This window comes from Salvia hispanica, chromosome 3, assembly GCF_029641045.1.
Source record: "Salvia hispanica isolate PSC_SH4W2 chromosome 3, Shi_PSC_v1, whole genome shotgun sequence".
NCBI lineage: Eukaryota > Viridiplantae > Streptophyta > Magnoliopsida > Lamiales > Lamiaceae > Salvia > Salvia hispanica.
The window spans coordinates 14,174,901-14,191,070 of NC_142694.1; the positions used below are offsets into that span (position 1 = coordinate 14,174,901).

The window sequence follows — 16,170 nt, forward strand, 5'->3', positions numbered from 1 at the left end:
TGTAGTGTTGTTTTGTGAGTTAAAGAAGAGAGAGAAAAGTATAGATAAAGTTATTTTTATTTTAAGAAAGACAACCCAAAAAGGAAAATGTTTCATTTCTAGTGGGACAGAGGGAGTATTTATAGATATGATTTTGCCATATTTTTAGACACAATTGTTAACTGTGAGATATATGGAATGAAGATAAGAAATATCTTATTTCTATAGAGATATGTATTTGAGGATGATATGGTTCAATACATAATTGATAAATAAAGAAAGAATGAGGAAATGTAGTTGAATTAGTGTCGGTGGATGGTGGAGCTCCTAAATGAAAAAGTAAGAGATGGGTAGAAAATGTATCTATAAATGTGGTTGTACTCTATTTCTATGTGACGAGCGAAAAATAAAATATAACATATTTCTATAAGAGATAATTGATTGTATTCTTAAATTTGATAAGTATAGATGATAGGGGTCGTATTCTAATGCTTATAGCACCTTAATCCAAAATCAAGACCAAATCTTCACCCTTAGATTTTAAAATGAGTGGATGAGATTAAATCTTACGAATCTCAATAAATAGTAGACAAAATATCAACAAAAGAGTAATATTGTCATTATGTTATCATATGATAATTTTCGTGAATGTTTTTTATATCAACATAGTGTATTACAAATATCAACAATCTGACATAAGAATATCAACACTAGTACAAGAAAATATTAACACATATTTATTGAGATTTTTACATGGTTTTATTGAGATTTTTTGATATATTTGTTGATAAAAATCTGGTTATCAACATTTACGAAAACTAAAATAAAAAATATCAAATTTCATCATCTGAACGTCATCGGAACATATGCAATTGAGATCTCGTTGGAATCCTTATAAAATTATCTTTAATTTGATATATTTTTTGTGAAAAAATAATTTAAATCGAGAGAGTTACATAAATTTAAAGTTTTAAGATGATTTTAATAAGAGGGAATTGACATTAATACCCTCTAATTTTATTTATTAATTTTCTTAATTAAAAATATAATTCATATGTTATTATTTCAACCACCAGATCTTCTAATCTAATGGCTATTAGGTTAGGATTTAATCTTAATTAGAGAATACTAATTAGTTACGGTATAAATGAAATTAAATATACTGGAAACTAATTAAGTACTAGTAGTACACAACAAACACTACACTCACATGTTCACATGTTACATACACTCTACATATTCCACCCACGATGCACACAAATTACACGTTACATTGCACGCACCACACACCTACGTACACTGCGTATGTCTTAATTTTATGAAAATAAATATTTTCAGGACATAATATTTTGTCTTTAAATTATATATGGAACAACAAAAGTCCAAAAATATTTTGCGTAGAACATTAAATGAGGATCGTGTCGTCACTGATTGATCTCTTTCCCAATTTCTTGTACAAGTAAATTAATATTCACAATATAGATAGGAAATGGACTATCTATCACCAAAGATTGTAGTATCAAGCTTAAAGTCTTATAATCTGAGATGACGAATACACTGTGTACCAATGAAATGACTACAATAAGATAAGTACATCATGTTGATTACTAAAAGAAAATATCTAGCAAATTGTGATTTCTAGTTAATGCACGTAACATTGTCCATACGTCATTAATTTTCTATTACTTGATTGGGAAATTGGTCTCTAAAATCATGAACTTTGCATAAAATTTGGTATTTCTCATTAATTTTGAAATTGGTATATAATATCACGAACTTTGCATTTTGTTTGGTATTTCCCACGGCATGTCTATTACTATATTTGACTAACTTACGAGGCTTTTTCATCATACTTCACACAATTAAATCAACGTGATTTTCAACGTAACTTTTTATCCTACATGTTATGAACTTAAAAAGTGGTTCAAAATATTATAAAACATATCACGGTTGCCTACGTTAAATAAGATTTTGATGAAAATATCTTATTTGAGTGAGTTTGGGAAATACCAAACAAAATGCAAAGTTTGTGATATTATATACCAATTTCAAAGTTTATGGGAAATACCAAATTTTAGGTAAAGTTCATGATTTTAGAGACCAATTTCCCTACTTGATTTGTCAATAGATGAGAGTTTTTCGTAAACTGATTCATACAAATATCTAATGCAATAATAGTAAATTTTGACTATGGCTAATCATGTTAGGATTGTTATTAAATTAAATTGTGTCACACGAGAGAAGTCGGTTTGATTGGTTTGATTAATATTAGGAAAGGATCACCTTATCCGGAATCTAATACATTTCCTACTCCACCTCTCACAAACATAAAATATAACGATGGAGTCCACTATCATATTTGTAAGGGATGGAGTAGGAAATGTATTAGGATCTGGATTAGGTGATCCTTTCTGGATTATATCACATCGATGCGTTTAACACTAAGTTTTGTTGTACATGAACCGTTCTCATTTAGATTTATTTATGCTCAATAAATGTACGCATTAGAACTAGACAAATCTTGGTAAAATAAAGTTACTTAAATTAAACTAGCAACATATTTGTTCGGATTGTCGACTACAATAGACATTTAATATTGTCTGCTTTGGGTTAAATTCGCACGGATTTATTTTTGGAAGGCTTCAAACTAATTGGAGTTGGACAAAAATTATATACACCTTCCAACTTTCCTCAAACTCCCGATGTGGGATGAATTTGTACTCAATAATATTTAATTAATTAACACTATTGAATATGTTAAACGCTATAAAATACTTACTCCCTCCGTCTCAGTTTAAGAGTCACATTTTTGCCATAAAAGTCTGTCCCAGTTTAGGAGTCACATTTAGAATCTTCCGTATTTGGACATAAAATTTTACCCCATTATTCATCAAAATTACACCCAAATGTCATTATCAACATAAAAATAAACTAAAAAACAAAAAGAAAATTCCAAAAGTCAAAGCATCTCACTTTCCACCAACTCACTTCATTTATTATCCACTCCACCATCTCACTTCATTTATTACACACTCCACTAATTTCTTAAAATTCGTGCCATAACTAATTGACACTCTTAAATTGGGACGGGGGGAGTATTTGATAAAGAAGGTAGTTCAAATCATTTGTAATTTAGCATCAAACTGAGAGATCAATTTTAATTTCGATAGCGACATAAGTTTTTATTTATTTGAGCTAAAAATAAATTTAAACTTAATTTAATTAGTAAGCTCGATGACAAAACTACGCATAGGCAGTAATTTAGAGAGTAAAGGTCAAAACTGGTCCTGAACATATGTCCATTTTATGATTTGGTCTTATATTCTATCTATTGAATTTTTGCATCATGAACATTTCAACTCGGATCACAATTTCTAAACTGTTTTAACCCGATTTTGATGGTCTCAACAGTCCCATTCGGGTTAAAACCATTTAAAAATCGGTCAAAATCGGGTTAAAACCGTTTAAAAATTGATGGAATTGTTAGTACAAGACTAATTGTGATTCGAGTTGAAATGTTCAAAATGCAAAAATTCAAAAGATAAAATATAGAGGGAACATCTTTTTAGGTCCACGAACTTTGCCAAAGTATCATTTTAGGTCCGTGAACTTTGAAAATATCATTTTAGGTCCATCAACTACAGGTTAATATCATTTGAGGTATTTTGAATTTTTTTTGGACGAAAATACCCTTAAGACCTTCAAAGGTCAATTTGGATAATTCTTTCGCCAATCATCTTGCATCAGAGACATGGAATCCAACAATTTTTAACGGCAAATTTTTATATTTAAATTCAATTTAGATGTTAATTGATCTCCATTTTGAAATTCACCTCCGAATGACAATCCAAATTACTACCTCCGTCCACCAAAATTTGTCATATTTCACTTTTACCATTTTTGGTAGTGGACCACATATTCCACCAACTCATTCCTACTCACATTTTATTATAAAACTAATATATAAAAGTAGAGACCCACAATTCACTAACTTTTTCAACTCACTGTTCATTACATTTTTTAAAACCCGTGCCGGGTCAAAGTGGGACAAATTTTGGTGGACGGAGGTAGTAGTAGCTATCTAATTTCAAAAAAATAAACTTAATAGAATTCACACATCACCTATAGTAAGTTATTAAAATGCAGTTTAGATTGAAAAAATAAAATAAAGTATCAAGTCCCAATTCACTATCATTAAATAATTAGTCATCTAATAATTGAAAAACTAACACACTTTTTACGGCAAATTTTAATTATATTTAAATTCAATTTGGATGGTAACTGAATTAAATAGTAGCGAAAGAATTGTCCAAATTGCCCTTTGAAGGCCTTAAGGGCATTTTCATCCGAAAAAAGTTCAAAATACCTCAAATGATATTAACTTGTAGTTCACGGACTTAAAATGATATTATCAAAATTCACGGATCTAAAATGATACTTTAGCAAAGTTCGTGGATCTAAAAAGATGTTCCCTCTAAAATATAATATACTAAAATCATAAAATGTACATATGTTCAGAACTAATTTTGTTATTTACTCTTTATAATATCGATGACAAAAGTGACAAGTTTTCCCCAACCACCTGTGTACCATTGAATACTTCCAAGTAACCTCCATCCATGTAAGAGCATCCACTATAGGTGGACAACTTTTGGTGTACAACTTTTTTTTTTGTCCATAGCCCCATTTTATTTGTCCACGGCCACAAAAAAAAGTGTCCGCAGCAATAGTGGACACTTTTTAGTGGACAAATTTCACTTTATTGTTTTTGTTGTATATTTTAATTCAATTACAATTAAAATTATCGGACTATAAATAATAAGAGAACGAGATAATAATAAAATTAAAAAGTGCGATGAGACCAAATATTCGTTGTATTCATGGATACCGAAAAATTACACAACGAACATTTAAAAAAAAAAAACATACAAAAACAAATAAAAACACCGCCACCATCTACTCGGTGGTGGAGTCGGAAACCTCTGCCTCATCTTGGTCGCCCACTCCCTCCGGCGCCGCCGCCCCTGCCCCCGGCGCCCCAAGTGTCGCCCCTGGACCAGTCAGCCCCAGCTCCTCTCTGATCCTACACATCAGCTCATAGTATATCGACTTGGTGATCGGGTCGGTGGCCGACTCGTAGAAACGGTAGTTATCTTGCAGTTGTTTCATCAACTGCACATTCAGGTTCCTGTTCAAGACCACATGGGCCCCATGGTCCACGGACTGAGCTCCAGAAGGCGCCTGCGCGCCCCGCGATCCAGACGCGGCCGCCGAGTAGCGGGAGGAACCTGCAGACATCCGGGCGCTGCGGATACTGGCCTTCTGCCCCGGAGGGCGTGAGCGCCTGGTGTGTGTATCAGAGGGCTCCTCTGCTTGGGCGTCGTTGAGGTCGATTGAATGTCCGCCGCTGCTGCTGCTGTAGTTCCCGGCTCTGTTGCGTCTATTGCGCTTCGCCCCGTGACCTTCAGTCTCCTCTGCACAGATGGCCTTGAATTTCGGGCAGTTCTCGAGAACGCGAAACTCCTCCCAGTGGTTGAACTTAGGCTTATATAGCGCGTTGTATTGGGACACAGAGAGAGCCTTCACGTCGGCTTCGTTGCGGCCACTCTCAGCGTTGATAAGGTTGTTGCCGTAGATGCCCGCGAACTTCCTGGTGGGTGTCAGAATCCTCCCAAACTTTTTCCGGATCTGTTCCGCGTCACGCGGTTTGGCGCCTCTCGGCTTGAACTCATTGTAGGTCAACAAAACGCGCTTCCAAAAGCCAATCTCGGTCTGATCGGTGCCAACACAGTGGTCGGATGTGACGGCATCCCATGCCCTCGCCACAGCAACCGACTCGTCTTTGGTGTAGTGCACGGCCCGACTTGTTACCGCCGAATCGCTACCGCCGCTGCTGCTGCCATCCCCGTCGCCGTCGCCGCCGGCCCGCCACCCACCGCCGTCGCCGCCGCCGCCTCTCCCCCACCGCCGTCGCCGCCGCCTCTCCCCCCACCGTCGTTGCCGCCGCCCCTCCCACCACCGCCCGCCGGAAGATCTCATCGGCGGGTTCTTCGGTAGGCCCGGACTCATCAGCCCCATCATCTGCTCCAGTGTGAACCTATCGAAATCTGACAAAGGAGTTTGGGTGCCCTGGTAAGAGTGAGAAGGGGTATCCGGCCGCGGATGGTTGGGCGAGTCCATAGTGGGTCGATAATCTCCAAATACCGAACGACCCAAATTCCTCTGATGAGAAGATTGACTCCGATATTGGCTTTGTTGCCACGGCGGGGATGTCGGTGACCACGACTGGAATGGAGGGGGACTGGGACTCGATCCCCGGGGGGTGGGACTCGATCCCCACAGCTGAGATGGCTGGGAAGAAGGATAGTATCCGTATCCCGATTCTTCCGTGCCGAGTGAATCTTCGTCTCTCCCGTGTATCTCGGTAAAATCTAGGGCTGTGAAATTGGGGGTGGAGTGAAAATGGGTGTGGAGTGGAAGACAAATTGGTGGGTATTTATTTAAATAAGCCAACAAATTAAATAAAAATTCGAATTAAAAAAAAAAAAAAAAAAGGAAAATCCGGCGGACCGCCGCGGCGGTGTCGTCGCGCAATAGGTAGGCGCGGCGGCCGCCGCTTTTCTCTCTCCAGCGGCCCGTCCTCGCCGCAAAGCCGGCGATCTTCCGTCCGCCCCAGCCAATTCGTCCGCCCCCGGGGCGGACGCCACTCCAGCTATAGCCCGCCGCGGCTAAGCCGGGAAGGGGGCGGCCGGCGCGCCGCCCCTATAGTGGGTGCTCTAACATCACTTCGCATTAAAAATGATGTTTGAAAATCACTCTTCTCTGTGAAATGAGTACTACTCCACTTTTTGTGTTTTACAAGTCATGAAAGTACACTTGTTTTCCCAAATAAATTATGCATTTCGTTGATTCCTTTTTCATGCATTTGACATATTTTCTCTGTCTCACTTTAGGAGTCTTGGTTTACTACTTTTGAATATCCCATTTTAAGAGTCTCGTTGGAATATTCCATAATTGATAATAGGCTCCACATTCCACTCACCTTTTTCCACTCACATTTTATTATAAAACTAATATATAAAAATAGGATTCACATTCCACTATCTTTTTTCATCAATTTTTCTCTATATTTCTTAAAACCAGTGCCGAACTCAACCGGGACTCATAAAGTGGGACAGAGGGAGTATTTTTCATTGTCATCTTTTCTCATAGCTTGCTATAACTTGACAAGTTTTGTCTACACAATAGTCATTAACATCTTGTCTATAGCCTTTGTCCCAGCGGCAAGGTGCTTAGCCATCAATGTATGAGGTGTCGAGTTCGAGCCCTCTTAACCTCAGTTGTAATTTCCTCCTTTCTTAGGAGTTTATTTTAAAAATAAAAAATAAATAAATAAAAATAGTCATTAACATCTTTTTGAGTATTTTCTTCGTTCCAAATTAATAGAATCATTTTATTTTCTGCACTAGTTTAAAGAAAATAATAATAAATAATTAAAGTGGATAAAAAGTTAAAAATAAAAGAAGTACTTAAAAAGTAGAGAAGACTCTTATCTATATTATTAATTTTTTTATTTTACTTTTTCTTTATTTTAATTATTTATTTTTATCTTTTCAAAACACAATTAGTTAGCAAGATATACAAGGATAAAAAAATCCATGACTTAAGTAAACATAGTTATTATGATTCTTTTAGAGTATACACATTGGGAGGGCCGCGGCCCTTGGCCCGGAGTCGGCCATGCGCGGCCCCCTACTACTGAGGCGGAAGGGAGGCGCGGCTCAGGGCGTGGACGAGAGAGAGGCGAGCTCTCGGCCTGGCCGAGGACCTTGGGCGCGAGGCGCGGCTCGTCACTGCAGAGGGCAGAGAGCCGTGGCCCGGGCCATGGTTTCAATTTTTTTTTTCTTTTCAGTTTTTGTGTTAATTTTAGCATTTTGGAGAAGATGAAGTGGAGAGAGAGAGAGAGAGAGAGAGAGAGAGTATGTGACGGAAAAGAGGACGACCGTTTTCAAAAAATTTAGCATTAATTTAAGAAACAAATCAATCTCTAAAACTAAATCCCTTTTAAATTGGTGAACTTTTTAATTAAGGATTGTGATTTCAATTCACACCCTAATTACGGAAATAATTAAAATTTGAATTTTCAATAAATATATTTACTTGTAATTGTCAAAATTTTTAAAATTAATTTAGATTTTTTTAATTATTATAGTCCAATAATTTTTATTCTAGTAATATTAACATGTAACGAAAAATGTATGAAAATGATTTTAATTTTTGAAATATAACAAAATTGTGATGGTCAAGTTTTCATGGGCAGTGCTAAGTTTGTTGGGCATGCCCAAAAAATGATGGCTTGGGCATGCCCAAGAGGGCCACGACTGTGGATACCCTTAGCCTATGTAATATGTAAAGTACAGTTGATATTTTATCATTTTTACTTGACAAATTATAGTTTGCAAGTACATAAGTTTTTACTATTTTAAACATTTTTTTAGTTTAAATATATGCACTATGAGATTTTCTGATTTTTTTTTTCAAAACAATTTCAATTAAAATAAAATTATTTTATGTATATAATTCTCTAATTTAGTCATTTTTTAAAATTGTACTCCGTACTACTTATTACCAGTTAAGTGTAGTAGTCATACTTAGCTGTATGTGAAACTGAAAACTGACCATTAACCGCTTAACATCAACAATTTGTTTCACCAGCTGCTTTCGAAATCCTCCCATGGCAGCGTCTACGGCGATTGCAAATTCCACCACTGCTCTCTCTTCCTGTAACTCTCGCCACCACCTCTTCCCTAAATTTGCCTCCATTTCGCTCCTCCATGGCCTTCCGGAATTCCGCCCTCCTCCGCTCGGCCTCGCCCATCACTACACTGCAAATGGCTCTTCCCTGCCGATTATTAGAGCTCAGAGTTCTCCAGGTATGCAGACGGAAATAGTTTTTACCCTGCCACTAGGTTAGCATTGCGTACTCAGCAGAAGATAGAGAATATTTTCGTACATGTCGATAGCTGACTAACTGTTTGATGAATTGCCTCTGACATTGTAGCTGTAGGTTACACACCTGAGGCTAATTTCTACAAAGTTGAGGCAATTCTGAGGTTCGCTTAATGTGCTGATCTCGTTTTTACATGTCTCGATAGCTCGCTGACTTGTTTTTGTTTTTATTTTTCCTTTTTCTCTTCTGCTAACCTTGGATTTAGGCCGTGGAGGATTCAACAGGTTTCTTCGGTAAGGATATGTATTTTTAGGATTTTTATAATTACAGATTGTATTTGGAGTTTGTGACACATTTTTTAATCCGACTAGCATGCAAATTGTTATGAATGTTGTTAAATTGCTTTAAATTTTTGTTTGCATGTAAAGAAATCCACATTATGTTCTAGTATTATTCATAAACAATTTCAGCGATAAACCAGGATGTTCTTTCATATGCCTAAAAATAGTCATTTCTGTTTACAGTTGTGTGGATGATAGCTGTTGTTCGCATAATTAACTCTTCATAAATGTTGATTGAATCAGTATCATTGTACATGATTAATGATCTTGGTTTTGAGGGTTTAGTTATCGTCATTGTTCTCATTACTATTTGAAATGATCATGATTTAGGGAAGGTTTTGAGCAAGTTTAGAATGACATTTGTGCATCTGATACAGAATTTGCAATGACACTTTACACTTCTAAAAATGAAATGGCAGGATCACTATCTCACTAGTCGTAGGTTCAAGATCACTAACACAACATCTTTGATATGGAAACATTACATTAATCGTGATAACATGGCTTATAATGTCCCAGTGAATGCAACACTGTCTCTATCCTGGAAAGCTACTAGCACGACTCTTATTAATTCGGAACAATAATCAATATATATCATTCAGCTAAACCACAAGATTTTCTACATTGAACCTTGAATTTAGAAACCTATTCCCAAACAGGATTGAGCTATTGCTTCTGGTTCTGGAGTTTTCAGCATATCTAACACGTCTTCTTGTTATAATTTGAAGAAAACTGTGCTACTGAACATTTTTTTTCTGGATAATACCTAGGCATTGTTGAAGATGGGAATTCGTGGAATTACAGTTTCTGATGTACGAGGCTTTGGCGCTCAAGGTGGTTCAGCAGAAAGACAGGCTGGTATATGCACGTACAAAATTCTGTGGTTCAGTTTATAAGGGTTGTTTTATAAATGTATTTTTTGTCCCTGCCCGGGCTGAAGATGGCAACTAATGCATTCCTGCAGCATAAGAACAGTAGGGAGGTGGATAAATGCTTCCATCCCCAAGCACAGTTCCAACAGCGTTCAATTTATTGTTTTTTGCATTCAAAACCATTTGTAATCTATTTCATGTAATGTTATGTCATATGTGCTCTCTTCAGGCTCTGAGTTTTCTGAAGACAATTTTGTCGTGAAAGTAAAGATGGAGATTGTTGTGAGCAAAGATCAGGTATAGGAATCTAAGGACCTTTTGTTTTAGCCATTCAGTTATGTCCACCTCAAAACTCGTGTAAGGTTCTTGTTTTTACTTTTTGTTGTGTAGGTCGAAGAAGTCATTGCAAAGATAATCGACCAGGCAAGAACTGGAGAAATAGGGGATGGCAAGATTTTTGGTAAGACTACAAAAGTGATATCTCTTGTGGGCTGAGATTTCTCTTAGACCTCATTCATCCTCCAACTTATTACTTCTTTCTAGAATTCTAGTGATTTCCTAATTAATCTTTTATCCTGCATTTTTGTTCTGTTTAGTGTTTTATATTTCATGCAAAGGAGGTCTTAACTCTTCACTGAGACTAATATTGTATTCAGAATTTATGCTGCTATTTCCCTCGTGTCTATGCTGCTATTTTCCTGTTATGTTTAACCTGGGATACTTGATTCTTGTCATAGTTCATAGTCAAACAATGAACCTGCAGTGGGGTCACAAATAGAATAGTCTATGTTGATAAAAAAATTTTTTGGCTCAGTTTAGGATTAGAGACAGAAGTTAATTTCCAAGAGAAACAAAAGGAGTAATCGTAACTATGAAACTAGTTTTTAATACCTCAGACAGAGAGCATAAAAAAACAGAAACAAAAAATTGTAACCGAGAAACTAGTCCTGATATTATTTTGTCTGTCATCTGTGCAGTGAGTCCTGTGGCGGACATAATAAGAGTTCGTACAGGTAAGCGTCCTATCTATATAACATATTTTCATGCCTCCTCTATCTTTTCATTTGTGTATGAAGTATTTATGCTCTAATTTAGGCGAGCGAGGAGAGAAGGCTGAAAGGATGACAGGCGGACGTTATGATATGTTCTCCGTTGGATCCTCCACTACTTAAGCCCGCCAGAACTGCACAACCTTTTTTGTTGTCTGTCACTGTTGGAGATTTTGAATCTTTAGTCTTGAGATTTTAATATTTCTACTAGAACAGATCAACAAAAACGCAGTGCATAAATTCAGTACTTCAGACAGATTTCTCGTTGATTGGCATTATGGCTGTGTGTTTTGTGAATGAAAACAATGTAAATCAGTTCAAACCTCAAACATTCCCAGTCACATTAGACCTTAATGTTGCATTCATTCCCATTTTTTACATAAACTGCCATTTTTAAACTTTGAAATTTCTTCGAATAGTACTTTCTGGAATCTAGTTTACTAAATGGAGAATTGGACTCTTAAAAAGTTGCTATTACAACATGACTTTAATTTTTTTTTTATTATAATAACGTTGTAATTACAGCACCATTATTTTTTCATATATTTTGCATTATAAACATTTTATATTTTTTCACTATTGTCTGGTATGCATCACTAAAATGGCATCATTCTACCAACATATCAATGCAGTTTTATTACTGAAAATTTGGGGGTGTTCTAATTATAAATAAAAAACAATTTTTTTCAATAATGTAGAAATTACTCCTACTGTGTGCGAATAGGAGTCCTATTTCGTTCTTGTACGAGTTTTAAGAAATGTTAAGAAAAGTGGGTGAAAAAAAAGTTAGCGGTATATGAGTCTCACTTTATATTTATTAATTTTAAATGCAATGCGAGTATAATGAGTTAGTGGAATGTGAGACTTATTACCATTTTATAGATAAATGAATCGAGACTCCTATTCGCGGAGGAACTAAAATGAAAAAACGGGACTCTTATTCGGGATTATAAATTTGAATAAATCTTCATATAATGGCAACCAATAAACTTTTTTTATTTCGAGGAATGAGCACCGTTTAATTGTAAGTTGGAGTACTTATTTAGTAGTACTAGTAGGAGGAGTGATCAATTGCTAACTCATCATTTAATTGCTAACTATAACTAATTTAAAACCATAGAATTTTAGAAAATTTGTGGTCTACAATTTACTACGTGTAATTTTCGTTTTTATTAATTAAATAAAAAAAAGATAAAAAAAACTACCAAATTAGGATTTTGGATGAAAAAGTCAATCTAGCGTTTCGAAAATATCAACGCAATGCTTTGAGAATGTCAACACAATGCTTTTAGAATGTTAACACATTGCTTATATTGACATTCTATATGTATTATATTGACATATTTTATATACAATGTTGACATTTGTGCTGTACAAAAAAATAAAAATTTTCAAATTTTTTTCAAATTTAACGTTGGAACATATGTAAGTGAGATCTCGTTAGAATCCTTATGAAATTATCTTTAATTTGATATATGTGCGAAAAAAATAATTTAAATCGAGAAAGTTATATGTGTTTTAAAGTTATGGGATATTTTTCAAAAGTTAGTTACAACTAATTTGTTATAAATTGACCTTAATATCCTTGTTGATGTTTTTTTTTATCATATTGATATTTCGAGATTGATGATCTAGACCAGTAATTTAAATATCTAATGACCATTATTTAGTCATATTAGCAATTAAGGGGGTGTTCGGTTGGCAAGACTAAATCTCATGATTAAATATGTATCATGTTTGGTTCATAAGATTGACTCCATACAACTTAATTCTAGATAGATAGTCTCAAAATTATTAGTCATAGCCTCCCCCTCCAACTAAAATAATCTCATAATTTAATCCTCGATTGATAGTCTCATGATAATTAGTCATGACAACCAAACGCCACCTAAGTGTTGAGTTAGCAATATAACAATTCCGTACTAGTAGTATAGAAACAAGAAAATAAAATAGCTACAGCAGATAAGGCGCACAAAGAAACAGGTTAGTATTCAATTTTGGAGAACAAATATTAGTAAAAGAAAAAGGAAAAAGAAAGGGGCACCACAATAAAATATCGCACTGCTCAGATGTTACGCTCGCACACATCGTTATTTTGGAGAGATCTCTAAACGCCGATCCATCCTCGCTGCTCCTCTTGTAAGAATTAATTCTCCCTCTCTCTCGGTACTGAACTTCGACGATTTGTACTGGTCGTCTGGTTTGATTTGTGCATCTGTGCCTAAAATTTCATTTTGGAACTTTAAAATATTGGATTCAAGTTATTTTTAGATCCTGGTTATCGATCTCATGAGCTGGTTGTTTAAATTCCTAATTGCGCTTATTTGTCCTCAATTTTTGCGCTTGATGCTCGATCTGATCGTCGTGGTGTTAGATCTCGTGTTTTTGCAGTCGGCTTGTGTAGGTTAATTTGCTCCAGATATAGATTTGATAGTTTCTGCTTGACTTTTTGGACTGATATGTCGCCTTATAGTTGTCTGATGATTTCATTTTATATTGCGTGATTGCATTATTTGATGTAAAAGATGTTAAGGAATGCATATAGAACAGATTCAGTTCTGGTGATCTTGTACCATGGGTAAGAGTGGCTGGATTGAAGTTCACGTGATCCCCTGCATAACTTTGATGTCAATTTGGTTGGAATTGTGTTGTAAGATCACATGCTCATTTTCAGATGATAATGAATATGTATGCTGTGGTGTTTCTTTCGTGAGAGCTTTATAGGTTGGGTATTTGCTGGTTTTGATCTGATTTAGCTTACGCACTATTAGTTGGCAGTTAAAAGATGGGGCTGTCTTTCACGAAGCTTTTCAGCCGGCTGTTTGCCAAGAAAGAGATGCGTATACTCATGGTAGGTCTCGATGCTGCGGGTAAAACAACCATTCTGTACAAGCTCAAACTTGGAGAAATTGTCACCACAATTCCTACCATTGGTAAGTTCCTTGTTGTAGCATTTTCCAAGTCTTAATTCCCCTCTATGTAAGAATGCTTTATTTGTTGACAAATAACACCAAAAAAACTCTTAAATTTGGTGAGCCTGGTTAGACATCTATATATGTGTGTGCATTTCTTATTTCCTTTTATGATTGCCTAATCCGTGGTTTTACAGGATTAAGTGTATGTTCAACTTTGTCCTGCTGCATTACTTAACTGCATGTCTGCATCAGAACTGTTTCAACTTAAATTGTCTAATCCTTAATCTCACAAGATTAAGTACTGTTTTTCAGGGTTCAATGTAGAGACTGTTGAGTATAAGAACATTAGCTTCACTGTTTGGGATGTCGGGGGTCAGGACAAGGTATGCATTTCCCCATTTTGCTCTTCTTCCTGCCTGATATGTGTAAAGTGTCTCGAGGTTATCATTCTCTTGCTAAAATCCCTTATAGTATTGAATCAAAAAGAGTCAGTGCTACGGCCCCCTATTGTTTTGTTTGATCCAATATTGACCGGGGATGAGCCCCGACTTCCCATGAGTAGTTGCATGGTACCAACCGTTACTAGGTTTTGTTCCTGCACCAGACACTGATTCATTAAAATTTAAGAAGTATCTTGGGTTAAGAAAGCTAGTAGGGTATCAAATGGGTATATGTTCTTTTTTTATCTAAAGCATTAGAAATGCCTTATTCTTGTTCTGCTGGAAGTGCGTATGCCCTCTGGTGTGCATCTATGTGTTAAATATTTAAGTACTACTACAATTGGGGCTTGATGACCCCACCTCTGCTCTTTCTCAGAAATTTGCATGATTTTAAACCATGTTGAAGAATCCTAAATGATTGGGTGCTATAAAAAATGTCTGCTCATGATAACTTCACCAGCTTCAACTTTGATCTTTTTCCCATATTTTGATGTGCTCTATCTGTTATGCAGATCCGTCCATTATGGAGGCATTATTTCCAGAACACCCAGGGCCTTATTTTTGTTGTTGACAGCAACGATCGTGATCGTGTTGTTGAAGCAAGGGATGAATTGCACAGGATGCTGAATGAGGTACACATCACTGAACTTCTCTTTTCTTGATACGGTTTAGGATGAACAAAAAAGAAACTGCCCTGCAACACCAAACTGAGTGAAACCTTTGTTTCAGGACGAGTTGAGGGATGCTGTCCTGCTTGTTTTTGCCAACAAGCAGGATCTTCCAAATGCAATGAATGCTGCAGAAATAACTGACAAGCTGGGCCTTCATTCTCTCCGCCAACGCCATTGGTACAATCTCTTATCATAACTCATGTATACCTTCCCCTCTGATTTAGGCATCTTGAATCTCATGTAACTCATCCATCTGTCTGCTTCTGAAATTCAGGTACATCCAGAGCACATGTGCAACTTCCGGTGAAGGTCTCTATGAGGGATTGGACTGGCTGTCGAACAACATTGCCAACAAGGTAAGATTGCATCTTACAACTATAGCCCAGTATAATTAAACCTATTCTTTGTGCAACCCGATTTTATAATTATCTTCTCAATGCATTTTTTTTCAGAGTTAAGCTCTTCTGCCTGAGATGACCTTGCACTATGGCCTGTGGGGCTCATTCTTTATCACTCGATTGTCTAGCATTATTATGCTGACAGCCTCGGATCCAGTCGAGAACGTTGCCATCTTTCGGCCTTTCTTATGTAGTTAATAATTTTTAGTTTTTCTTGTCAACCGTGTGTTTTTTCCTACTACTGTTTCGTGGTATACGATCGAGTTCCGTAATCGAAACTACCTACCAGTATCGATTTTCACTTTTGATGAGACAGTCATGTTAATAAATTACATTCTCAGGGATATATTTTGCTGAGTATATATAAATAGTCAGATAGTTACTGGAGTAATACCTACCTAATTTCACTTGCACTTTCAAAATATTTATTCTGTAAACTTATTGTTGTTTTTTAAAAGATATATGGAGTAGGCGTCCGTACTAAGATTTTTCCATATAAAGTAGTAGTACTTCATGTTGTATTCTATTTTGGGCTAACCTGAGTTACTTCCATTT

General features: G+C 36.1%; 2 protein-coding genes across 3 annotated transcripts; both read left to right on the plus strand.

Moving 5' to 3' along the window:
- The first annotated feature begins 8,624 nt into the window (after positions 1-8,624).
- On the plus strand, positions 8,625-11,545 carry GLB1 (nitrogen regulatory P-II-like protein). The gene is made up of 8 exons (XM_048111169.2): positions 8,625-8,912; positions 9,041-9,092; positions 9,195-9,222; positions 10,041-10,128; positions 10,372-10,439; positions 10,533-10,602; positions 11,120-11,155; positions 11,238-11,545. Exons 1-8 carry the CDS (start codon positions 8,714-8,716, stop codon positions 11,312-11,314), a joined length of 618 nt encoding a protein of 205 aa, XP_047967126.1. The 5' UTR covers positions 8,625-8,713; the 3' UTR covers positions 11,315-11,545.
- A 1,626-nt stretch (positions 11,546-13,171) lies between these two features.
- Positions 13,172-16,006, plus strand: LOC125210754 (ADP-ribosylation factor 1). 2 transcript variants are annotated; one of them, XM_089068852.1, is made up of 7 exons: positions 13,172-13,330; positions 13,963-14,124; positions 14,419-14,489; positions 15,059-15,178; positions 15,276-15,394; positions 15,492-15,573; positions 15,670-16,006. In XM_089068852.1, the coding sequence occupies exons 2-7, from the start codon at positions 13,977-13,979 to the stop codon at positions 15,673-15,675; spliced, it is 546 nt and encodes a 181-aa protein (XP_088924978.1). In that variant the 5' UTR covers positions 13,172-13,330; positions 13,963-13,976; the 3' UTR covers positions 15,676-16,006. The 2 variants fall into 2 exon arrangements, with proteins under 2 accessions (XP_088924978.1, XP_088924979.1); XM_089068853.1 differs by having other exon boundaries at positions 13,173-13,330; positions 13,970-14,124.
- The last annotated feature ends 164 nt before the right edge of the window (positions 16,007-16,170 follow it).